The 26432-nt window shown below is 33.2% G+C and overlaps 2 protein-coding genes across 2 annotated transcripts in view; one reads left to right on the plus strand and one right to left on the minus strand.

Annotated features, from left to right (window-relative positions):
- wwox (WW domain containing oxidoreductase) overlaps positions 1–510 on the plus strand; it is a 123349-nt gene extending 122839 nt beyond the window's left edge. Inside the window, exon 9 of the mRNA XM_041037892.1 lies at positions 319–510. Within this exon, the coding sequence (XP_040893826.1) occupies positions 319–510 (192 nt within the window). The remainder of the gene's footprint in view (positions 1–318) is intronic.
- Positions 511–1637: 1127 nt separating this feature from the next.
- Positions 1638–26432, minus strand: part of mafb (v-maf avian musculoaponeurotic fibrosarcoma oncogene homolog b (paralog b)) — a 65714-nt gene continuing 40919 nt past the window's right edge. The window contains exon 3 of the mRNA XM_041037894.1: positions 1638–1757. The gene's annotated coding sequence lies outside the window, so the exon portion shown is untranslated. The remainder of the gene's footprint in view (positions 1758–26432) is intronic.

A 26432-nucleotide genomic window follows, 5' to 3' on the forward strand; every position in this document is an offset into this window, starting at 1 on the left:
CAGCAAGAGGAGGAGAGAGACGGCGTGTGGAGTCCTTTTTTTTCTTCCTGTGGACACTCTGTCCTGCTGTCTCTTTTTGTCTGTCTGTGTATATATGTGTGTGTCTCACAGAGGACGTAACGATGTGGTCGTGATGCACTATTTGCTGCTGTTTGTCCTCTAGCTTCTTCTCTGGACAGGACATGTCCTAATGTCTGTGTCAGTAGATGAGTTCTCCGTAATTTGTCTCCTCCTGCAGTCTGACGCTGTCTCGTTGTCTCAGTCTCGTGATTCGCCCACTGAACTTGTGTCTCCTTCTGTGTGTTTCTCTGTCCTCAGCAACAAGGGGCGGCCACCACGATGTACTGTGCCGTAGCCCCGGAGCTGGAGGGGCTAGGAGGCATGTACTTCAACAACTGTTTCCGCTGCCTGCCGTCCAGCCAGGCCCAGGACCTGAGCAGTGCTGCCAGTCTGTGGGAGCTGAGCGAACGTCTGGTTGCAGAGAGGTCAGCAGGCATTCAGGCCCTCTGATGGATGAAGGAAGAGGAGGGGGGGACTAGCCAAACGGGAATCAAAGAGGAAGGATGGTGGGTCACGGTGATGTCCACTTAGGTATAAACTGAATAAAAGATAACTGTACTTTGACTGCACTATACAAGAGAGCTGCCAAACCACAGAAGTCCATCTGGGTGTGTCACATCACTATGGGGGCTAAAACACACTACATATACAGCACAGGAAGGGGTTTCATATACACTCTATTGAATAAATCAAAGTCTGAGTTGTGTTCAGCTCTGCTGTGGTAGTTTACAGTGGGGGGGCAAGGGACAGGAGAAGATTTGGGACAAATTCAGGGATCTCTTAAAGTATGTTCTTTCTCTGTTTTTGTCTCTGTAGCACATTATAATTCAGTGTCACGTCTCCTCTATTTCAGGACTGTCTATTTAAAAGAGCAAAGTTAAAAAAAAAAGCAAATGACTTGTCTTACTAATGATACAGGGTTACCTAACAGGCATATGCTCTGTGGCATATGCATCTGATTCCAGCAATAGTGCACTATATGGCAAATATTGTGTCTTCCCAATTAATCTCTGTATATTCAGTATCCTCTTGTCTAGCTCTATGTAGATGCTGTTTCCTATTGAGATACAGAGAGCATTGGTTAATCGTTGTGCTAAATCTTTTTGGGCACAGAAGAAATAAGGAGTTATGGGCATGTGACACATATGGTTATATAAACACACTAGAGGTATGATTCTTATGGCTATATACATTATTTTGCAATAGTTTTATTTCTTGTCCCTATTTGTTTACTGTACAGTATTTACAACATCCTGATTTCTGCGCATGTGCTAAAGGGGTATGGACATCATATTTTTTTCGGTTTGCTATTTGACTCAACTCAAGTATTAATAATCTATACTCTGGTAAGTCTTAATTACAATTTGGAGGTATTTATGGGATGATCCATGTCCATTTGAATACCAAATACAGATGGTGGAGAATCATATCTCCAGAGTTCGTGATCTTCAATTTCTGTGTTTCTTCCCTTGTTTGACCAGAAAAATATGAGTGATTTCAGTCTCTTGTTTTTGTTTTTTTTTTTGTTTTTTTTGTTTTTTTATCATTGTTGTTTTAATATTGAACTCTGGCTTTGGGTTTGCTGTGGATTGGTTGCCCTGAAGCCGCTGTTGGGACGCTTTTGAGACATTGTGCTTTATGGCAGTCTGGGTGCCGTAGGTTGCTCTTGAAACATCAGCATTCCAGTGTCATGATATCTGTAAATAAAACAAAAGAAAAACAAACGAGAGAGAGAGAGAGAGAGAGAGAGAGAGAGAGAGAGAGAGAGAGAGAGAGAGAGAGAGAGAGAGAGAGCATTCAATAAAAATCCATTTTACAGTGAAATCTGTGTGAAATCCTTTTAACCACAGAAAGTGAAAAGTCCATTCATTTGCAGGCCATTAGGGGGAGATATTTGTGTAGGGAGCTGACAAGGAAGCAACACTGAAATCTGACTAAGCAGGACTGTTTCTGAGAAGAAAAATGCATTCTGAGAGTATTAGAGCATCTATGCTTCCACCGTGGTTAATGATTAACCTCTTAAGACTCCTGCCAAATTTGCCAAAAACATACCCAAATTAAATTAAAAGCTGTTCTTGAGCCCTTAGGAGTACATTCATAAGTTTGGTCTCTTTGTGAAGGTAACACTCTTTTTATTTCAGCAGTCTGATGTACTGTAATTGTAACTCGTATGGAGTAAGAGAATATTAAACAGAAAAAAAAAATTTCTTCGCCTGGATTTTTTTTAATGTAAAAATGCATCTTTCTAATAACCTGGGCTTGTAGGTATGGATTAGATGATAACATATTGCTGTAGACTGAAGTCCTACCCATTCAATGTAAAAATTTCATAGTAATTGTACAAAAAATGACTGTTTTGCACAGGTTTTTCAGTGGGTATGTCCAGGCGTTCTCAGGAGCTATCCAAAATGGGCACTTTGGATAGCTCTTGGGCATGCCAGGATAAAGTGTTTAACTCTTGAATGCTTCAACATACAGACATCAATGAGGGCTCTAATAAAAGGTGACACTTAGAGGAATCATATTCCAGATTCCATATTAATATTCACATTCACTATAAGTAGTATTGAAATAAAGTTATGAGAGAAAAAACACATTGAATGCTCCTTATCCTATTGAAACTAAACATGTGCATTATAAGAAATGAGTCAGAACAAGTGCTATGGTCAGAAATCAACACCTTTATGTGAATAAAACACACACAAACTATTTATAGCAAACTATTGACATATTTACAATTTCACCTCCCCCAGTTTGGCCGTCCAGTTAGCTCAGTTGGTAGAGCATGAGACTCAATCTCTCAGAGTTGTGGGTTTGAGCCTCACTCTGGACGGCACCACCTCCCGTGGGCTCACCACCTGTGGGAGGTGCCGTAGAATTTTGGTGTGGACTGGGCGGCAGTCGCCCCTGCAACCTTGGCCTGCACCATTGACTGTATAAAACATTGACGTAGCACCCATTGGTTTCGGGGAGTCGGTTTTGTGAACAAACCATGGGCATTTGAGCTGCGTCATCTTGGATTTTAGTGGGAGTGCACTTTCCATATTTGGCCTCTGCAGGTCAATCGCTGACGTTAGTGAGTGTGTGGGCCAGTACTTCCGGTCAAAACTTCCAGTGATCTAAAATCGACAGCGGAAGACAGCGAGAGCGAGAGACAACAGCAATCGAGTTACATTAACAGAGAGATTATTGTTTTTTATTTATATAACAGTAGCTATGTAGCTAACATAGCTACAGTTGTCCTGTAGATGTTTTAGAATTGTCAGTTGTTTTCTTTTCCAACGTTTGATGCTTTTTAGGTGAGGTGCATACGAACTAAACAAAAAAACACGGCACCTTGAAAAAAGCGCTAACTTTTCTTGACCAGAAGAAACGATTTATTCTGGCGCAGAAAAAGCATAACCTATCGCTATCGGACACTACCAATTGCCGCAATCCAGATTATTTACCACCCTTGTCCATGCATAAGGTGTTTGATCTGGTGGATATACATTTCAAGTCAGTAAAAACCCAAAGCGAATGTAGTGATGACAATGATACAGAGAATGTGTTTTAAGAAGCAAGATATATCTTTAATTCATTGCTGAGTTGCCCATGCCTTCACTAACAGTCACATGAAAATCAGTCTACTTTTCTGAACCAATACATTACAACACAAACAATACTACTCCTACCTTGACAGCTGTCTAAACGTAGTGTCCGATAGCAACACTACGGTATGACTCTTTTTGGCATATTTTGATGTCATACAGTGGTATGACATTTTTTATGACATTTTGATGCCATAGAAAAGTATGACATTTTTTTGCATATTTTGAAGCCTTACTATACTATGATATTTTTTATGAAATTTTGAGGCCTTACTAATGTATAACTTTTTTTGGCATATTTTTACGCCTTAAGGCCGTATGAAACTTTTCTTGCCATTGAGGCAAGGTCTTACTAAAATATGACTTTTTTGCCATATGTTGACCCCTTGTAGCCGTACAACGCTTTTCATGACATTTTGAGGTCTTACTAAAAAATGACTTTTTTTGGCATATTTTGACGTCTTACATCCGTATGTGGTATTTTAAGACATTTTGAGGTCTTACTAAAAAATGACTTTTTTTGGCATAGTTTGACGACGTACTATACTATGACGTTTTTTTATGAAATTTTGAAGTCAAAAATTTTTTTGACTTTTTTTGACCGATTTTGACGCCTTACTATACTATGACGTTTTTTATGACAAAAAAGTGAAAAAAATTCTTTTGAATTCTTTTGAAAAAAATTCTTTTGAATTTTTTTGGCCGATTTTGAAGCCTTACTATACTATGACGTTCTTTATGACATTTTGAAGTCAAAAAAAATTTTGACTTTTTTTGGCCGATTTTGACGCCTTACTATACTATGACGTTTTTTATGACATTTTGAGGTCAAAAGATTTTTTGACCTTTTTGGTCCGATTTTGACGCCTTACTATAGAATGACGTTTTTTATGACATTTTGAGGTCAAAATTTTTTTTGACTTTTTTGGTCCGATTTTGACGCCTTACTATACTATGACGTTTTTTATGACATTTTGAGGTCAAAAATTTTTTTGACTTTTTTTATCCGATTTTGACGCCTTACTATACTATGAGGTTTTTTTTTGACATTTTGAGGTCAAAATTTTTTTCGACTTTTTTGGTCCGATTTTGACGCCTTACTATACTATGACGTTTTTTATGACATTTTGAGGCCGAAAAAAATTTTGACTTTTTTTGCCCGAAAAAAATGGCATACTATACTATGATGTTTTTTATGACATTTTGAGGTCAAAAAAAATGTTGACTTTTTTTGTCAGATTTTGACGCCTTACTATACTATGACGTTTTTTATGACATTTTGAGGTTGAAAAATTTTTTGACTTTTTTTACCCGATTTTGACGCCTTACTATACTATGACGTTTTTTATGACATTTTGAGGCCGAAAAATTTTTTGACTTTTTTTGCCCGATAAAAACGCCATACTATAGTATGATGTTTTTTATGACATTTTGAGGTCAAAAATTTTTTTGACTTTTTTGGTCCGATTTTGACGCCTTACTATACTATGACCTTTTTTATGACATTTTGAGGTCTAAAAAAATGTTGACTTTTTTGGTCCGATTTTGACGCTTTACTATACTATGACGTTTTTTATGACATTTTGAGGTCAAAATTTTTTTTGACTTTTTTGGTCCGATTTTGACGCCTTACTATACTATGACGTTTTTTATGACATTTTGAGGTCAAATTTTTTTTTGACTTTTTTGGTCCGATTTTGACGCCTTACTATAGAATGACGTTTTTTATGACATTTTGAGGTCAAAATTTTTTTTGACTTTTTTGGTTCGATTTTGACGCCTTACTATACAATGATGTTTTTTATGACATTTTGAGGTCAAAATTTTTTTTGACTTTTTTGGTCCGATTTTGACGACTTACTATAGTATGACGTTTTTTATGACATTTTGAGGTCAAAAATTTTTGACTTTTTTGGTCCGATTTTGACGCCTTACTATAGTATGACATTTTTTATGACATTTTGAGGCCGAAAAAAATTTTGACATTTTTTGCCCGACAAAAACGGCATACTATACTATGATGTTTTTTATGACATTTTGAGGTCAAAAAAAAATTTGACTTTTTTGGTCCGATTTTGACGCCTTACTATAGTATGACGTTTTTAATGACATTTTGAGGTCAAAAATTTTTTTGACTTTTTTGGTCCGATTTTGACGCGTTACTATACTATGACGTTTTTTATGACATTTTGAGGTCGAAAAATTTTTTGACTTTTTTGGTCCGATTTTGACGCGTTACTATAGTATGACGTTTTTTATTACATTTTGAGGTAAAAAAAAATGTCGACTTTTTTGGTCCAATTTTGACGCCTTACTATAGTATGACGTTTTTTATGACATTTTGAGGTCAAAAATTTTTTGGACTTTTTTGGTCCGATTTTGACGCCATACTATACTATGATGTTTTTTATGACATTTTGAGGTCAAAAAAAATGTCGACTTTTTTGGTCCGATTTTGACGCCTTACTATAGTATGACGTTTTTTATGACATTTTGAGGTCAAAATTTTTTTTGACTTTTTTGGTCCGATTTTGACGCCTTACTATAGTATGACGTTTTTTATGACATTTTGAGGTCAAAAAATTGTTTGACTTTTTTGGTCCGATTTTGACGCCTTACTATAGTATGACGTTTTTTATGACATTTTGAGGTCAAAAATTTTTTTAACTTTTTTGGTCCGATTTTGACGCCATACTATACTATGACGTTTTTTATGACATTTTGAGGCCGAAAAAAATTTGGACTTTTTTTGCCCGAAAAAAACGCCATACTATACTATGATGTTTTTTATGACATTTTGAGGTCAAAAAAAATTTTGACTTTTTTGGTCCGATTTTGACGCCTTACTATACTATGACGTTTTTTATGACATTTTGAGGTCAAATTTTTTTTTGACTTTTTTGGTCCGATTTTGACGCCTTACTATAGTATGACGTTTTTAATGACATTTTGAGGTCAAAATTTTTTTTGACTTTTTTGGTCCGATTTTGACGCCTTACCATAGAATGACGTTTTTTATGACATTTTGAGGTCAAACATTTTTTTGACTTTTTTGGTCCGATTTTGACGCCTTACTATACTATGACGTTTTTTATGACATTTTGAGGTCAAAATTTTTTTTGACTTTTTTGGTCCGATTTTGACGCTTTACTATACTATGACGTTTTTTATGACATTTTGAGGTCAAAAATTTTTTTGACTTTTTTGGTCCGATTTTGACGCCTTACTATAGTATGACGTTTTTTATGACATTTTGAGGTCAAAAATTTTTTTGACTTTTTTTGCCCGAAAAAAACGGCATACTATACTATGATGTTTTTTATGACATTTTGAGGCCGAAAAATTTTTTGACTTTTTTTGCCCGAAAAAAACGCCATACTATACTATGATGTTTTTTATGACATTTTGAGGTAAAAAAAAAAAATTAGACTTTTTTGGTCCGATTTTGACGCCTTACTATATTATGACGTTTTTTATGACATTTTGAGGTCAAAAAAAAATGTCGACTTTTTTGGTCCGATTTTGACGCCTTACTATAGTATGACGTTTTTTATGACATTTTGAGGTCAAAATTTTTTTTGACTTTTTTGGTCCGATTTTGACGCCTTACTATAGTATGATGTTTTTTATGACATTTTGAGGTCAAAAAATTGTTTGACTTTTTTGGTCCGATTTTGACGCCTTACTATAGTATGACGTTTTTTATGACATTTTGAGGTCAAAAATTTTTTTGACTTTTTTGGTCCGATTTTGACGCCATACTATACTATGACGTTTTTTATGACATTTTGAGGCCGAAAAAAATTTGGACTTTTTTTGCCCGAAAAAAACGGCATACTATACTATGATGTTTTTTATGACATTTTTAGGCCGAAAAAATTTTTGACTTTTTTTGCCCGAAAAAAACGCCATACTATACTATGATGTTTTTTATGACATTTTGAGGTCAAAAAAAATTTTGACTTTTTTGGTCCGATTTTGACGCTTTACTATAGTATGACGTCTTTTATGACATTTTGAGGTCAAAAATTTTTTTGACTTTTTTGGTCCGATTTTGACGCCTTACTATACTATGGCGTTTTTTATGACATTTTGAGGTCAAAAAAAAATGTCGACTTTTTTGGTCCGATTTTGACGCCTTACTATACTATGACGTTTTTTATGACATTTTGAGGTAAAAAATTTTTTTGACTTTTTTGGTCCGATTTTGACGAGTTACTATACTATGACGTTTTTTATGACATTTTGATGTCGAAAAAAAATGTCGACTTTTTTGGTCCGATTTTGACGCCTTACTATAGTATGACGTTTTTTATGACATTTTGAGGTCAAAAAATTTTTTGACTTTTTTTGCCCGAAAAAAACGGCATACTATACTATGATGTTTTTTATGACATTTTGAGGCCGAAAAAATTTTTGACTTTTTTTGCCCGAAAAAAACGCCATACTATACTATGATGTTTTTTATGACATTTTGAGGTCAAAAAAAAATTTGACTTTTTTGGTCCGATTTTGACGCGTTACTATACTATGACGTTTTTTATGACATTTTGAGGTAAAAAAAAAATGTCGACTTTTTTGGTCCGATTTTGACGCCTTACTATACTATGACGTTTTTTATGACATTTTGAGGTCAAAAATTTTTTTGACTTTTTTGGTCCGATTTTGACGCCTTACTATACTATGACGTTTTTTATGACATTTTGAGGTCAAAATTTTTTTGACTTTTTTGGTCCGATTTTGACGCCTTACTATAGTATGACGTTTTTTATGACATTTTGAGGTCAAAAAAAAATTTGACTTTTTTGGTCCGAGTTTGACGCCTTACTATACTATGACGTCTTTTATGACATTTTGAGGTCAAAAAAAATTTTGACTTTTTTGGTCCGATTTTGACGCCTTACTAAAGTATGACGTTTTTTATGACATTTTGAGGTCAAAATTTTTTTTGACTTTTTTTTGGCCGATTTTGACGCCTTACTATAGTATGACGTTTTTTATGACATTTTGAGGTCAAAATTTTTTTTGACTTTTTTGGTCCGATTTTGACGCCTTACTATACTATGGCGTTTTTTATGACATTTTGAGGTCAAAAAAAAATGTCGACTTTTTTGGTCCGATTTTGACGCCTTACTATAGTATGACGTTTTTTATGACATTTTGAGGTCAAAAAATTTTTTGACTTTTTTTGCCCGAAAAAAACGGCATACTATACTATGATGTTTTTTATGACATTTTGAGGCCGAAAAAATTTTTGACTTTTTTTGCCCGAAAAAAACGCCATACTATACTATGATGTTTTTTATGACATTTTGAGGTCAAAAAAAAATTTGACTTTTTTGGTCCGATTTTGACGCGTTACTATACTATGACGTTTTTTATGACATTTTGAGGTAAAAAAAAAATGTCGACTTTTTTGGTCCGATTTTGACGCCTTACTATACTATGACGTTTTTATGACATTTTGAGGTCAAAAATTTTTTTGACTTTTTTGGTCCGATTTTGACGCCTTACTATACTATGACGTTTTTTATGACATTTTGAGGTCAAAATTTTTTTGACTTTTTTGGTCCGATTTTGACGCCTTACTATACTATGACGTTTTTTATGACATTTTGAGGTCAAAAAAAAATTTGACTTTTTTGGTCCGAGTTTGACGCCTTACTATACTATGACGTCTTTTATGACATTTTGAGGTCAAAAAAAAATTTGACTTTTTTGGTCCGATTTTGACGCCTTACTATAGTATGACGTTTTTTATGACATTTTGAGGTCAAAATTTTTTTTGACTTTTTTTTGGCCGATTTTGACGCCTTACTATACTATGACGTTTTTTATGACATTTTGAGGTCAAAATTTTTTTTGACTTTTTTGGTCCGATTTTGACGCCTTACTATAGTATGACGTTTTTTATGACACCTTTGAGGTCAAAAAATGTTTTGACTTTTTTGGTCCGATTTTGACGCCTTACTATAGTATGACGTTTTTTATTACATTTTGAGGTCAAAATTTTTTTTGACTTTTTTGGTCCGAATTTGACGCCTTACTATACTATGACGTTTTTTATGACATTTTGAGGTCAAAATTTTTTTTGACTTTTTTGGTCCGATTTTGACGCCTTACTATAGTATGACGTTTTTTATGACATTTTGAGGTCAAAAATTTTTTTGACTTTTTTGGTCCGATTTTGACGCCTTACTATACTATGACGTTTTTTATGACATTTTGAGGTCAAAAAAAAATTTGACTTTTTTGGTCCGAGTTTGACACCTTACTATACTATGACGTCTTTTATGACATTTTGAGGTCAAAATTTTTTTTGACTTTTTTTGGTCCGATTTTGACGCGTTACTATACTATGACGTTTTTTATGACATTTTGAGGTAAAAAAAAAATGTCGACTTTTTTGGTCCGATTTTGACGCCTTACTATACTATGACGTTTTTTATGACATTTTGAGGTCAAAAATTTTTTTGACTTTTTTGGTCCGATTTTGACGCCTTACTATACTATGACGTTTTTTATGACATTTTGAGGTCAAAATTTTTTTGACTTTTTTGGTCCGATTTTGACGCCTTACTATAGTATGACGTTTTTTATGACATTTTGAGGTCAAAAAAAAATTTGACTTTTTTGGTCCGAGTTTGACGCCTTACTATACTATGACGTCTTTTATGACATTTTGAGGTCAAAAAAAATTTTGACTTTTTTGGTCCGATTTTGACGCCTTACTAAAGTATGACGTTTTTTATGACATTTTGAGGTCAAAATTTTTTTTGACTTTTTTTTGGCCGATTTTGACGCCTTACTATAGTATGACGTTTTTTATGACATTTTGAGGTCAAAATTTTTTTTGACTTTTTTGGTCCGATTTTGACGCCTTACTATACTATGGCGTTTTTTATGACATTTTGAGGTCAAAAAAAAATGTCGACTTTTTTGGTCCGATTTTGACGCCTTACTATAGTATGACGTTTTTTATGACATTTTGAGGTCAAAAAATTTTTTGACTTTTTTTGCCCGAAAAAAACGGCATACTATACTATGATGTTTTTTATGACATTTTGAGGCCGAAAAAATTTTTGACTTTTTTTGCCCGAAAAAAACGCCATACTATACTATGATGTTTTTTATGACATTTTGAGGTCAAAAAAAAATTTGACTTTTTTGGTCCGATTTTGACGCGTTACTATACTATGACGTTTTTTATGACATTTTGAGGTAAAAAAAAAATGTCGACTTTTTTGGTCCGAGTTTGACGCCTTACTATACTATGACGTCTTTTATGACATTTTGAGGTCAAAAAAAATTTTGACTTTTTTGGTCCGATTTTGACGCCTTACTATAGTATGACGTTTTTTATGACATTTTGAGGTCAAAATTTTTTTTGACTTTTTTTTGGCCGATTTTGACGCCTTACTATACTATGACGTTTTTTATGACATTTTGAGGTCAAAATTTTTTTTGACTTTTTTGGTCCGATTTTGACGCCTTACTATAGTATGACGTTTTTTATGACACCTTTGAGGTCAAAAAATGTTTTGACTTTTTTGGTCCGATTTTGACGCCTTACTATAGTATGACGTTTTTTATTACATTTTGAGGTCAAAATTTTTTTTGACTTTTTTGGTCCGAATTTGACGCCTTACTATACTATGACGTTTTTTATGACATTTTGAGGTCAAAATTTTTTTTGACTTTTTTGGTCCGATTTTGACGCCTTACTATAGTATGACGTTTTTTATGACATTTTGAGGTCAAAAATTTTTTTGACTTTTTTGGTCCGATTTTGACGCCTTACTATACTATGACGTTTTTTATGACATTTTGAGGTCAAAAAAAAATTTGACTTTTTTGGTCCGAGTTTGACACCTTACTATACTATGACGTCTTTTATGACATTTTGAGGTCAAAATTTTTTTTGACTTTTTTTTAGCCGATTTTGACGCCTTACTATACTATGACGTTTTTTATGACATTTTGAGGTCAAAAAAAAATTTGACTTTTTTGGTCCGAGTTTGAAACCTTACTATACTATGACGTCTTTTATGACATTTTGAGGTCAAAATTTTTTTTGACTTTTTTTTAGCCGATTTTGACGCCTTACTATACTATGACGTTTTTTATGACATTTTTAGGTCAAAAATTTTTTTGACTTTTTTGGTCCGATTTTGACGCCTTACTATACTATGACGTTTTTTATGACATTTTGAGGTCAAAATTTTTTTTGACTTTTTTGGTCCGATTTTGACGCCTTACTATAGTATGACGTTTTTTATGACATTTTGAGGTCAAAATTTTTTTTGACTTTTTTTTGGCCGATTTTGACACCTTACTATACTATGACGTTTTTTATGACATTTTGAGGTCAAAATTTTTTTTGACTTTTTTGGTCCGATTTTGACGCCTTACTATACTATGACGTTTTTTATGACATTTTGAGGTCAAAATTTTTTTTGACTTTTTTGGTCCGATTTTGACGCCTTACTATAGTATGACGTTTTTAATGACATTTTGAGGTCAAAAATTTTTTTGACTTTTTTTGCCCGAAAAAAACGGCATACTATACTATGATGTTTTTTATGACATTTTGAGGCCGAAAAAAATTTTGACTTTTTTTGCCCGAAAAAAACGCCATACTATACTATGATGTTTTTTATGACATTTTGAGGTAAAAAAAAAATTAGACTTTTTTGGTCCGATTTTGACGCTTTACTATAGTATGACGTCTTTTATGACATTTTGAGGTCAAAATTTTTTTTGACTTTTTTGGTCCGATTTTGACGCCTTACTATAGTATGACGTTTTTTATGACATTTTGAGGTCAAAAAATTTTTTGACTTTTTTTGCCCGAAAAAAACGGCATACTATACTATGATGTTTTTTATGACATTTTGAGGCCGAAAAAATTTTTGACTTTTTTTGCCCGAAAAAAACGCCATACTATACTATGATGTTTTTTATGACATTTTGAGGTCAAAAAAAAATTTGACTTTTTTGGTCCGATTTTGACGCGTTACTATACTATGACGTTTTTTATGACATTTTGAGGTAAAAAAAAAATGTCGACTTTTTTGGTCCGATTTTGACGCCTTACTATACTATGACGTTTTTTATGACATTTTGAGGTCAAAAATTTTTTTGACTTTTTTGGTCCGATTTTGACGCCTTACTATACTATGACGTTTTTTATGACATTTTGAGGTCAAAATTTTTTTGACTTTTTTGGTCCGATTTTGACGCCTTACTATACTATGACGTTTTTTATGACATTTTGAGGTCAAAAAAAAATTTGACTTTTTTGGTCCGAGTTTGACGCCTTACTATACTATGACGTCTTTTATGACATTTTGAGGTCAAAAAAATTTTTGACTTTTTTGGTCCGATTTTGACGCCTTACTATAGTATGACGTTTTTTATGACATTTTGAGGTCAAAATTTTTTTTGACTTTTTTTTGGCCGATTTTGACGCCTTACTATACTATGACGTTTTTTATGACATTTTGAGGTCAAAATTTTTTTTGACTTTTTTGGTCCGATTTTGACGCCTTACTATACTATGGCGTTTTTTATGACATTTTGAGGTAAAAAAAAAATGTCGACTTTTTTGGTCCGATTTTGACGCCTTACTATACTATGACGTTTTTTATGACATTTTGAGGTAAAAAAATTTTTTGACTTTTTTGGTCCGATTTTGACGAGTTACTATACTATGACGTTTTTTATGACATTTTGATGTCGAAAAAAAATGTCGACTTTTTTGGTCCGATTTTGACGCCTTACTATAGTATGACGTTTTTTATGACATTTTGAGGTCAAAAAATTTTTTGACTTTTTTTGCCCGAAAAAAACGGCATACTATACTATGATGTTTTTTATGACATTTTGAGGCCGAAAAAATTTTTGACTTTTTTTGCCCGAAAAAAACGCCATACTATACTATGATGTTTTTTATGACATTTTGAGGTCAAAAAAAAATTTGACTTTTTTGGTCCGATTTTGACGCGTTACTATACTATGACGTTTTTTATGACATTTTGAGGTAAAAAAAAAATGTCGACTTTTTTGGTCCGATTTTGACGCCTTACTATACTATGACGTTTTTTATGACATTTTGAGGTCAAAAATTTTTTTGACTTTTTTGGTCCGATTTTGACGCCTTACTATACTATGACGTTTTTTATGACATTTTGAGGTCAAAAAAAAATTTGACTTTTTTGGTCCGATTTTGACGCCTTACTATACTATGACGTTTTTTATGACATTTTGAGGTCAAAATTTTTTTTGACTTTTTTGGTCCGATTTTGACGCCTTACTATAGTATGACGTTTTTTATGACATTTTGAGGTCAAAATTTTTTTTGACTTTTTTTTGGTCCGATTTTGACGCCTTACTATACTATGGCGTTTTTTATGACATTTTGAGGTAAAAAAAAAATGTCGACTTTTTTGGTCCGATTTTGACGCCTTACTATACTATGACGTTTTTTATGACATTTTGAGGTAAAAAAATTTTTTGACTTTTTTGGTCCGATTTTGACGAGTTACTATACTATGACGTTTTTTATGACATTTTGATGTCGAAAAAAAATGTCGACTTTTTTGGTCCGATTTTGACGCCTTACTATAGTATGACGTTTTTTATGACATTTTGAGGTCAAAAAATTTTTTGACTTTTTTTGCCCGAAAAAAACGGCATACTATACTATGATGTTTTTTATGACATTTTGAGGCCGAAAAAATTTTTGACTTTTTTTGCCCGAAAAAAACGCCATACTATACTATGATGTTTTTTATGACATTTTGAGGTCAAAAAAAAATTTGACTTTTTTGGTCCGATTTTGACGCGTTACTATACTATGACGTTTTTTATGACATTTTGAGGTAAAAAAAAAATGTCGACTTTTTTGGTCCGATTTTGACGCCTTACTATACTATGACGTTTTTTATGACATTTTGAGGTCAAAATTTTTTTGACTTTTTTGGTCCGATTTTGACGCCTTACTATACTATGACGTTTTTTATGACATTTTGAGGTCAAAAAAAAATTTGACTTTTTTGGTCCGAGTTTGACGCCTTACTATACTATGACGTCTTTTATGACATTTTGAGGTCAAAAAAAATTTTGACTTTTTTGGTCCGATTTTGACGCCTTACTATAGTATGACGTTTTTTATGACATTTTGAGGTCAAAATTTTTTTTGACTTTTTTTTGGCCGATTTTGACGCCTTACTATACTATGACGTTTTTTATGACATTTTGAGGTCAAAATTTTTTTTGACTTTTTTGGTCCGATTTTGACGCCTTACTATACTATGGCGTTTTTTATGACATTTTGAGGTCAAAAAAAAATGTCGACTTTTTTGGTCTGATTTTGACGCCTTACTATACTATGACGTTTTTTATGACATTTTGAGGTAAAAAAATTTTTTGACTTTTTTGGTCCGATTTTGACGAGTTACTATACTATGACGTTTTTTATGACATTTTGATGTCGAAAAAAAATGTCGACTTTTTTGGTCCGATTTTGACGCCTTACTATAGTATGACGTTTTTTATGACATTTTGAGGTCAAAAAATTTTTTGACTTTTTTTGCCCGAAAAAAACGGCATACTATACTATGATGTTTTTTATGACATTTTGAGGCCGAAAAAATTTTTGACTTTTTTTGCCCGAAAAAAACGCCATACTATACTATGATGTTTTTTATGACATTTTGAGGTCAAAAAAAAATTTGACTTTTTTGGTCCGATTTTGACGCGTTACTATACTATGACGTTTTTTATGACATTTTGAGGTAAAAAAAAAAAGTCGACTTTTTTGGTCCGATTTTGACGCCTTACTATACTATGACGTTTTTTATGACATTTTGAGGTCAAAAATTTTTTTGACTTTTTTGGTCCGATTTTGACGCCTTACTATACTATGACGTTTTTTATGACATTTTGAGGTCAAAATTTTTTTGACTTTTTTGGTCCGATTTTGACGCCTTACTATACTATGACGTTTTTTATGACATTTTGAGGTCAAAAAAAAATTTGACTTTTTTGGTCCGAGTTTGACGCCTTACTATACTATGACGTCTTTTATGACATTTTGAGGTCAAAAAAAATTTTGACTTTTTTGGTCCGATTTTGACGCCTTACTATAGTATGACGTTTTTTATGACATTTTGAGGTCAAAATTTTTTTTGACTTTTTTTTGGCCGATTTTGACGCCTTACTATACTATGACGTTTTTTATGACATTTTGAGGTCAAAATTTTTTTTGACTTTTTTGGTCCGATTTTGACGCCTTACTATAGTATGACGTTTTTTATGACACCTTTGAGGTCAAAAAATGTTTTGACTTTTTTGGTCCGATTTTGACGCCTTACTATAGTATGACGTTTTTTATTACATTTTGAGGTCAAAATTTTTTTTGACTTTTTTGGTCAGAATTTGACGCCTTACTATACTATGACGTTTTTTATGACATTTTGAGGTCAAAATTTTTTTTGACTTTTTTGGTCCGATTTTGACGCCTTACTATAGTATGACGTTTTTTATGACATTTTGAGGTCAAAAATTTTTTTGACTTTTTTGGTCCGATTTTGACGCCTTACTATACTATGACGTTTTTTATGACATTTTGATGCCAAAAATTTTTTTGACTTTTTTGGTCCGATTTTGACGCCTTACTATAGTATGATGTTTTTTATGACATTTTGAGGTCAAAAAATTTTTTGACTTTTTTGGTCCGATTTTGACGCCTTACTATACTATGACGTTTTTTATGACATTTTGAGGTCAAAAAAAAATTTGACTTTTTTGGTCCGAGTTTGACACCTTACTATACTATGACGTCTTTTATGACATTTTGAGGTCAAAATTTTTTTTGACTTTTTTTTAGCCGATTTTGACGCCTTACTATACTATGACGTTTTTTATGACATTTTGAGGTCAAAAAAAAATTTGACTTTTTTGGTCCGAGTTTGACACCTTACTATACTATGACGTCTTTTATGACATTTTGAGGTCAAAATTTTTTTTGACTTTTTTTTAGCCGATTTTGACGCCTTACTATACTATGACGTTTTTTATGACATTTTGAGGTCAAAAATTTTTTTGACTTTTTTGGTCCGATTTTGACGCCTTACTATACTATGACGTTTTTTATGACATTTTGAGGTCAAAATTTTTTTTGACTTTTTTGGTCCGATTTTGACGCCTTACTATACTATGACGTTTTTTATGACATTTTGAGGTCAAAATTTTTTTTGACTTTTTTGGTCCGAATTTGACGCCTTACTATACTATGACGTTTTTTATGACATTTTGAGGTCAAAAATTTTTTTGACTTTTTTGGTCCGATTTTGACGCCTTACTATAGTATGACGTTTTTTATGACATTTTGAGGTCAAAAAATTTTTTGACTTTTTTGGTCCGATTTTGACGCCTTACTATACTATGACGTTTTTTATGACATTTTGATGCCAAAATTTTTTTTGACTTTTTTGGTCCGATTTTGACGCCTTACTATAGTATGACGTTTTTTATGACATTTTGAGGTCAAAAATTTTTTTGACTTTTTTGGTCCGATTTTGACGCCTTACTATACTATGACGTTTTTTATGACATTTTGAGGTCAAAAAAAAATTTGACTTTTTTGGTCCGAGTTTGACACCTTACTATACTATGACGTCTTTTATGACATTTTGAGGTCAAAATTTTTTTTGACTTTTTTTTGGCCGATTTTGACGCCTTACTATACTATGACGTTTTTTATGACATTTTGAGGTCAAAAATTTTTTTGACTTTTTTGGTCCGATTTTGACGCCTTACTATACTATGACGTTTTTTATGACATTTTGAGGTCAAAATTTTTTTTGACTTTTTTGGTCCGATTTTGACGCCTTACTATACTATGACGTTTTTTATGACATTTTGAGGTCAACATTTTTTTTGACTTTTTTGGTCCGATTTTGACGCCTTACTATGGTATGACGTTTTTTATGACATTTTGAGGTAAAAAAAAAATTTGACTTTTTTGGTCTGAGTTTGACGCCTTACTATACTATGACGTCTTTTATGACATTTTGAGGTCAAAAATTTTTTTGACTTTTTTTGGCCGAATTTGACGCCTTACTATACTATGACGTTTTTTATGACATTTTGAGGTCAAAAACTTTTTTGACTTTTTTGGTCCGATTTTGATGCCTTACGGCCGTATGTCATGTTTTATGTCATTCTGAGGTCTTACTAAAAAATGACTTTTTTGGCATATTTTGATGCCTTACTATACTATGACTTTTTTTAAAGACATTTTGAGATCTTGCTAAAATATGACTTTTTTGGTCCGATTTTGACGCCTTACTATAGTATGACGTTTTTTATGACATTTTGAGGTCAAAAATTTTTTTGACTTTTTTGGTCCGATTTTGACGCCTTACTATACTATGACGTTTTTTATGACATTTTGAGGTCAAAAAAAAATTTGACTTTTTTGGTCCGAGTTTGACGCCTTACTATACTATGACGTCTTTTATGACATTTTGAGGTCAAAAAAAATTTTGACTTTTTTGGTCCGATTTTGACGTCTTACTATAGTATGACGTTTTTTATGACATTTTGAGGTCAAAATTTTTTTTGACTTTTTTTTGGCCGATTTTGACACCTTACTATACTATGACGTTTTTTATGACATTTTGAGGTCAAAATTTTATTTGACTTTTTTTTGGCCGATTTTGACGCCTTACTATACTATGACGTTTTTTATGACATTTTGAGGTCAAAATTTTTTTTGACTTTTTTGGTCCGATTTTGACGCCTTACTATACTATGACGTTTTTTATGACATTTTGAGGTCAAAATTTTTTTTGACTTTTTTGGTCCGATTTTGACGCCTTACTATACTATGACGTTTTTTATGACATTTTGAGGTCAAAATTTTTTTTGACTTTTTTGGTCCGATTTTGACGCCTTACTATGGTATGACGTTTTTTATGACATTTTGAGGTCAAAAATTTTTTGACTTTTTTGGTCCGATTTTGACGCCTTACTATAGTATGACGTTTTTTATGACATTTTGAGGTCAAAATTTTTTTTGACTTTTTTGGTCCGATTTTGACGCCTTACTATACTATGACGTTTTTTATGACATTTTGAGGTAAAAAAAAAATTTGACTTTTTTGGTCTGAGTTTGACGCCTTACTATACTATGACGTCTTTTATGACATTTTGAGGTCAAAAATTTTTTTGACTTTTTTTGGCCGAATTTGACGCCTTACTATACTATGACGTTTTTTATGACATTTTGAGGTCAAAAACTTTTTTGACTTTTTTGGTCCGATTTTGACGCCTTACGGCCGTATGTCATGTTTTATGTCATTCTGAGGTCTTACTAAAAAATGACTTTTTTGGCATATTTTGATGCCTTACTATACTATGACTTTTTTTAAAGACATTTTGAGATCTTGCTAAAATATGACTTTTTTGGTCCGATTTTGACGCCTTACTATAGTATGACGTTTTTTATGACATTTTGAGGTCAAAAATTTTTTTGACTTTTTTGGTCCGATTTTGACGCCTTACTATACTATGACGTTTTTTATGACATTTTGAGGTCAAAAAAAAATTTGACTTTTTTGGTCCGAGTTTGACGCCTTACTATACTATGACGTCTTTTATGACATTTTGAGGTCAAAAAAATTTTTGACTTTTTTGGTCCGATTTTGACGTCTTACTATAGTATGACGTTTTTTATGACATTTTGAGGTCAAAATTTTTTTTGACTTTTTTTTGGCCGATTTTGACACCTTACTATACTATGACGTTTTTTATGACATTTTGAGGTCAAAATTTTTTTTGACTTTTTTGGTCCGATTTTGACGCCTTACTATACTATGACGTTTTTTATGACATTTTGAGGTCAAAATTTTTTTTGACTTTTTTGGTCCGATTTTGACGCCTTACTATAGTATGACGTTTTTTATGACATTTTGAGGTCAAAATTTTTTTTAACTTTTTTGGTCCGATTTTGACGCCTTACTATAGTATGACGTTTTTTATGACATTTTGAGGTCAAAAAATTTTTTGACTTTTTTGGTCCGATTTTGACGCCTTACTATACTATGACGTTTTTTATGACATTTTGAGGTAAAAAAAAAACTTGACTTTTTTGGTCTGAGTTTGACGCCTTACTATACTATGACGTCTTTTATGACATTTTGAGGTCAAAAATTTTTTTGACTTTTTTTGGCCGAATTTGACGCCTTACTATACTATGACGTTTTTTATGACATTTTGAGGTCAAAAACTTTTTTGACTTTTTTGGTCCGATTTTGACGCCTTACGGCCGTATGTCATGTTTTATGTCATTCTGAGGTCTTACTAAAAAATGACTTTTTTGGCATATTTTGATGCCTTACTATACTATGACTTTTTTTAAAGACATTTTGAGATCTTGCTAAAATATGACTTTTTTGGTCCGATTTTGACGCCTTACTATAGTATGACGTTTTTTATGACATTTTGAGGTCAAAATTTTTTTTGACTTTTTTGGTCCGATTTTGACGCCTTACTATACTATGACGTTTTTTATGACATTTTGAGGTCAAAAAAAAATTTGACTTTTTTGGTCCGAGTTTGACGCCTTACTATACTATGACGTCTTTTATGACATTTTGAGGTCAAAAAAAATTTTGACTTTTTTGGTCCGATTTTGACGCCTTACTATACTATGACGTTTTTTATGACATTTTGAGGTCAAAATTTTTTTTGACTTTTTTGGTCCGATTTTGACGCCTTACTATAGTATGACGTTTTTTATGACATTTTGAGGTCAAAATTTTTTTTAACTTTTTTGGTCCGATTTTGACGCCTTACTATAGTATGACGTTTTTTATGACATTTTGAGGTCAAAAAATTTTTTGACTTTTTTGGTCCGATTTTGACGCCTTACTATAGTATGACGTTTTTTATGACATTTTGAGGTCAAAATTTTTTTTGACTTTTTTGGTCCGATTTTGACGCCTTACTATACTATGACGTTTTTTATGACATTTTGAGGTCAAAAAAAAATTTGACTTTTTTGGTCTGAGTTTGACGCCTTACTATACTATGACGTCTTTTATGACATTTTGAGGTCAAAAAAAATGTTGACTTTTTTGGTCCGATTTTGACGCCTTACTATAGTATGACGTTTTTTATGACATTTTGAGGTCAAAACTTTTTTTTGACTTTTTTGGTCCGATTTTGACGCCTTACTATAGTATGACGTTTTTTATGACATTTTGAGGTCAAAAATTTTTTTGACTTTTTTGGTCCAATTTTGACGCCTTACTATAGTATGACGTTTTTTATGACATTTTGAGGTCAAAAACTTTTTTGACTTTTTTGGTCCGATTTTGACGCCTTACGGCCGTATGTCATGTTTTATGTCATTCTGAGGTCTTACTAAAAAATGACTTTTTTGGCATATTTTGATGCCTTACTATACTATGACTTTTTTTAAAGACATTTTGAGATCTTGCTAAAATATGACTTTTTTGGTCCGATTTTGACGCCTTACTATAGTATGACGTTTTTTATGACATTTTGAGGTCAAAAATTTTTTTGACTTTTTTGGTCCGATTTTGACGCCTTACTATACTATGACGTTTTTTATGACATTTTGAGGTAAAAAAAAAATTTGACTTTTTTGGTCTGAGTTTGACGCCTTACTATACTATGACGTCTTTTATGACATTTTGAGGTCAAAAATTTTTTTGACTTTTTTTGGCCGAATTTGACGCCTTACTATACTATGACGTTTTTTATGACATTTTGAGGTCAAAAACTTTTTTGACTTTTTTGGTCCGATTTTGACGCCTTACGGCCGTATGTCATGTTTTATGTCATTCTGAGGTCTTACTAAAAAATGACTTTTTTGGCATATTTTGATGCCTTACTATACTATGACTTTTTTTAAAGACATTTTGAGATCTTGCTAAAATATGACTTTTTTGGTCCGATTTTGACGCCTTACTATAGTATGACGTTTTTTATGACATTTTGAGGTCAAAAATTTTTTTGACTTTTTTGGTCCGATTTTGACGCCTTACTATACTATGACGTTTTTTATGACATTTTGAGGTCAAAAAAAAATTTGACTTTTTTGGTCCGAGTTTGACGCCTTACTATACTATGACGTCTTTTATGACATTTTGAGGTCAAAAAAATTTTTGACTTTTTTGGTCCGATTTTGACGTCTTACTATAGTATGACGTTTTTTATGACATTTTGAGGTCAAAATTTTTTTTGACTTTTTTTTGGCCGATTTTGACACCTTACTATACTATGACGTTTTTTATGACATTTTGAGGTCAAAATTTTTTTTGACTTTTTTGGTCCGATTTTGACGCCTTACTATACTATGACGTTTTTTATGACATTTTGAGGTCAAAATTTTTTTTGACTTTTTTGGTCCGATTTTGACGCCTTACTATAGTATGACGTTTTTTATGACATTTTGAGGTCAAAATTTTTTTTAACTTTTTTGGTCCGATTTTGACGCCTTACTATAGTATGACGTTTTTTATGACATTTTGAGGTCAAAAAATTTTTTGACTTTTTTGGTCCGATTTTGACGCCTTACTATAGTATGACGTTTTTTATGACATTTTGAGGTCAAAATTTTTTTTGACTTTTTTGGTCCGATTTTGACGCCTTACTATACTATGACGTTTTTTATGACATTTTGAGGTCAAAAAAAAATTTGACTTTTTTGGTCTGAGTTTGACGCCTTACTATACTATGACGTCTTTTATGACATTTTGAGGTCAAAAAAAATGTTGACTTTTTTGGTCCGATTTTGACGCCTTACTATAGTATGACGTTTTTTATGACATTTTGAGGTCAAAACTTTTTTTTGACTTTTTTGGTCCGATTTTGACGCCTTACTATAGTATGACGTTTTTTATGACATTTTGAGGTCAAAAATTTTTTTGACTTTTTTGGTCCAATTTTGACGCCTTACTATAGTATGACGTTTTTTATGACATTTTGAGGTCAAAAATTTTTTTGACTTTTTTGGTCCGATTTTGACGCCTTACGGCCGTATGTCATGTTTTATGTCATTCTGAGGTCTTACTAAAAAATGACTTTTTTGGCATATTTTGATGCCTTACTATACTATGACTTTTTTTAATGACATTTTGAGATCTTGCTAAAATATGACTTTTTTGTCATATTTTGACGCCTTACTATACTATGAAGTTTTTTATTACATTTTTAGGTATTACTAAAATATGACTTTTTTTGGCTCATTATTATTATATTAGATTGTTTTTATATTGCAAATAAAGTATTCATGTTAAAATCACAGTTCCACTTGCATCCATCGTGCAATCAGGTAAAAGGCTTCTCCAAACCAAGCTCCTGGGCTGAATTTGAACCCCAGCCCGCCCTGCACATGGGCCCTCAGGTGCCTGGTGGTATCACTCCTCCAATTAGAAAAGCAGCAGAATGACTGTGTTCCTCTCTTTGGCCCACATACAAACACAATCTCTGAGTTACACCACAATTCTTTTTTTTTTTTACATTCCGTAAACTCTCTCTCCTTATACTCTGCCTCTTTTTTCCTGTCCCTCCTGTGCAGACACACTCTCACACATTCGGTCAGAAACATGTCGTGCCTTTACACAGCTGTGGCCTGCGCAGAAACTGATACCAGTGTCGTTCTCTGTTATAATCTGTACTGTACCCAGAGTACAGGTGTCTTATCACCGTCCTTTCACAGCAGCAGGACATACCTGGAACAGAGATACACACACACACGCACACACATGGCAAGAGCAGTCAGTGTCTCACATATACACAGCGAGGAGTTGAGTGAGAAAAAAAGAAAAGGATTTTATAAAACTGGCCTGAACGTCTCTCTTCTCTGGATCAACTTATCAGTAATAAAAATAGCTGGGATAACATCTATATTTAGGTACAGACTACATATATCTAAAATATACAGAAGAATTTCACTATAGCCACACTAATGGAGTGAACAGCGATGTTAGTTGCACCTCCACCACATTGTTAAAAAATATTAATGATTACAAAGGGTTTGCTGTTTGTGGCATTGGCTCATTCACGCAGCGTTCACTATACTTCTATCACTGGCAAACTATCCACAGGAAAATTTGTTCAGCTTGTTAATCAGTTCTAGAGCTTATTTTCACCATGTGTTTTTAGTGTACAGGCTGCTGAGCCTAGACACGAGACTCTTTCTCTAGTCTGCCGGGTTCAGCTTTGAACAGATGTATTTCCAGTTAGTGAGTGTTCAGTATGTCAGCTGTTTAGTTTACCTCTGTCTGTCTTGCTGTATTTTGTGTTTTCTTCCCCCTTTGGTAAATGGACTTCACTTATAAAGTGCTTTTCTACCTTAACAGACAAAGTGCTTTACAATTTGCTTCTCATTCATCCTCTCCAACACACACACGCACGCACACTCACACACCAGTGGAGGTTTAACTGTCATGCAAGACACTGATTTGAGAGCAACTTGGGATTTAGTGTCTTGCCCAAGGACTAGAGCTGATGATAAAATCGATTCTCCTATTCTGAATTGATTCTCATTTTATTTTCTAAAGATCGATTTGCACGTGCTCACGTTCAAATTCACGCATGCGCGCATGGTGTGAAGCTTCCAAACAATGAACATGGAGTCGGACAGTAAGCACTGCTTGCACTGCTTACTGTCCGACGTAATCTAGTAATGCTCAAGTTTGCACTTTATTTTTAACGTTAACTAAGCAGTGCTTACTGTCCAACGATGTTCATTGTTCAGTAGCTTCACACCACGCGCGTATGCGTGAATTCGATGACGCGAATTCGTATGTGAGCACGTACCAATCGATCTTTAGAAAATAAAATGAGAATCGATTCAGAATAGGAGAATACGATTTTATCAACACAGCTCTACCAAGGACACCAACATTTGTACAGGAGGAGCCAAGGATCAAACTGCCAACCATTCAATTAGTGGACAACACAGAACTACTCTGTAGGCTTCATATTTGGCTGTGCCACTCCTGGAACTACTAAAAGAGAATTTCCTGCCACATCTGGTCTCAAAACTTCTGACTCCTTCGTTGTGTCACACTCCACTTCAATAGAAATATAATTTTATTTAAAGCAATTCTAGAGCAGATAACCTGTTAAGTTGGTTAGAGATTTATAGTCTCACAACCTGGTTCTGTGATGAAGAGATCCACAAGTGAGATTCCTGTAAAGTTTGGCCCCTGACCTCCACCTCCCCATGAAAGGAGGAAGTCTCAAGGTGGGAATAAAATAAGCACAAGACTATCGTCAGCTGTTTGTGGTGATATTGTTTATCAGAAAATTGACACTAATGATGAAAGCTGGACACATGTTGTTAGTCACTGAAATCAGAAAATATTTCAAACAATTCACTATTACACAGTCAGTATACACCAGAATCCATGGCGCTTGCAGGTTAAGGAAAACTCTATGAAAGTGGAGCTATAGAGAACAGACAGAGCGTTTGAGGAAGCCTTCGATTAGAAGGGGCAGACTCAAGACACAAAGGAGAATCTTCAGGAGAACAACAAAGAACCAGACGTCTGTGTGGCTGGACACTGCAGTAGCCGATACATGGGTGTGTGTGCCTGAGTGAAGAGGGAGGGTCCTGCCTGGCTTTCATAGAAAGTCCTATCGATCAGGCCGCATCGGAATCATCTGATAGCTAATCAATATGCTACACTTCCTCTCAGCGAACAGGGAGGAGCGCGAAGCACGGCTCTCACAAGAGGAGGACCTTGATCCTTTGACCCCACCGTCTTGGCCTCATACATTCGCACACATACAGACACGCCAATTCACTTTCTCTCTCATCATGGCTCTGTCTCTTTATCTTTCTCTTCTAATAACAGAACAAGACAATATAATAACTGAAAGCTGGTGTAAACCAAATAACCGAGATACATTAGAGTGTTATTTTAATTAGTTGGATTTATAGTTGATTTTCTTCCTTCACTGAGTTTATTTCAATTTGGGTAGTAATTGTTTACGACTGACCATTTCATTTTCCATTATTGTTTTTATTTCTTCTTGTGATTAATTTCTCCTCTCAAAGAATAATTATGAGAGGATTGATTTGATTATGCCTTTGTTCTGCTCCTATTGGCTCCATTGACTGAGGGAATGCCATGTTGCCATTTCGAGCGGATATATTTAATGATCACAATCAATGTTAAAGCTCTCTCTAGACTCAACTAACTCAATAAATATCTGCCAGGAGGAAATTTACCATCTAACTACAGCAGGCAATAAAGTCTTGCTTCCTGTTCGCCTCCCTCCTCCCTGCTCTCTTTCCATCTTCCTCTTTTGAAGATGACATTGTGATTGAAACTGTTGATCAATTTTCATTAAGTACTAGTGTAGAGTCGATGAAAATATTATTTCCTTTCAGTATCTGCACGTGCTTTGCTTGCACACTGCATTTTTTGGACGATTATATATTTTTAATAATTGTAGGCAAAAGAAAAATTAGCTGATCATTCCCCCTGACACCTTTGTACTAAATCAGTACATTTTAATATAAAAATCTGCTTGTCTAAATAAAATCTCTTTTATAAGTCATGGTTTGCAGTTTTTTAAAGATTTAACTTTAATTCACTTCCAGTATAACAAAACCACTGTAGCTTTTGTGTAAGTGAGTGTGTGTTTAGGGGTAAACAGTGCAGAGAGGCTGCCACATCTCACAATGCCGGATGCACGGCTCTATGAGATAAAACAAACCAGTAGCAC

The sequence above is a fragment of the Toxotes jaculatrix genome, chromosome 5 (genome assembly GCF_017976425.1).
Source record: "Toxotes jaculatrix isolate fToxJac2 chromosome 5, fToxJac2.pri, whole genome shotgun sequence".
Lineage (NCBI taxonomy): Eukaryota > Metazoa > Chordata > Actinopteri > Toxotidae > Toxotes > Toxotes jaculatrix.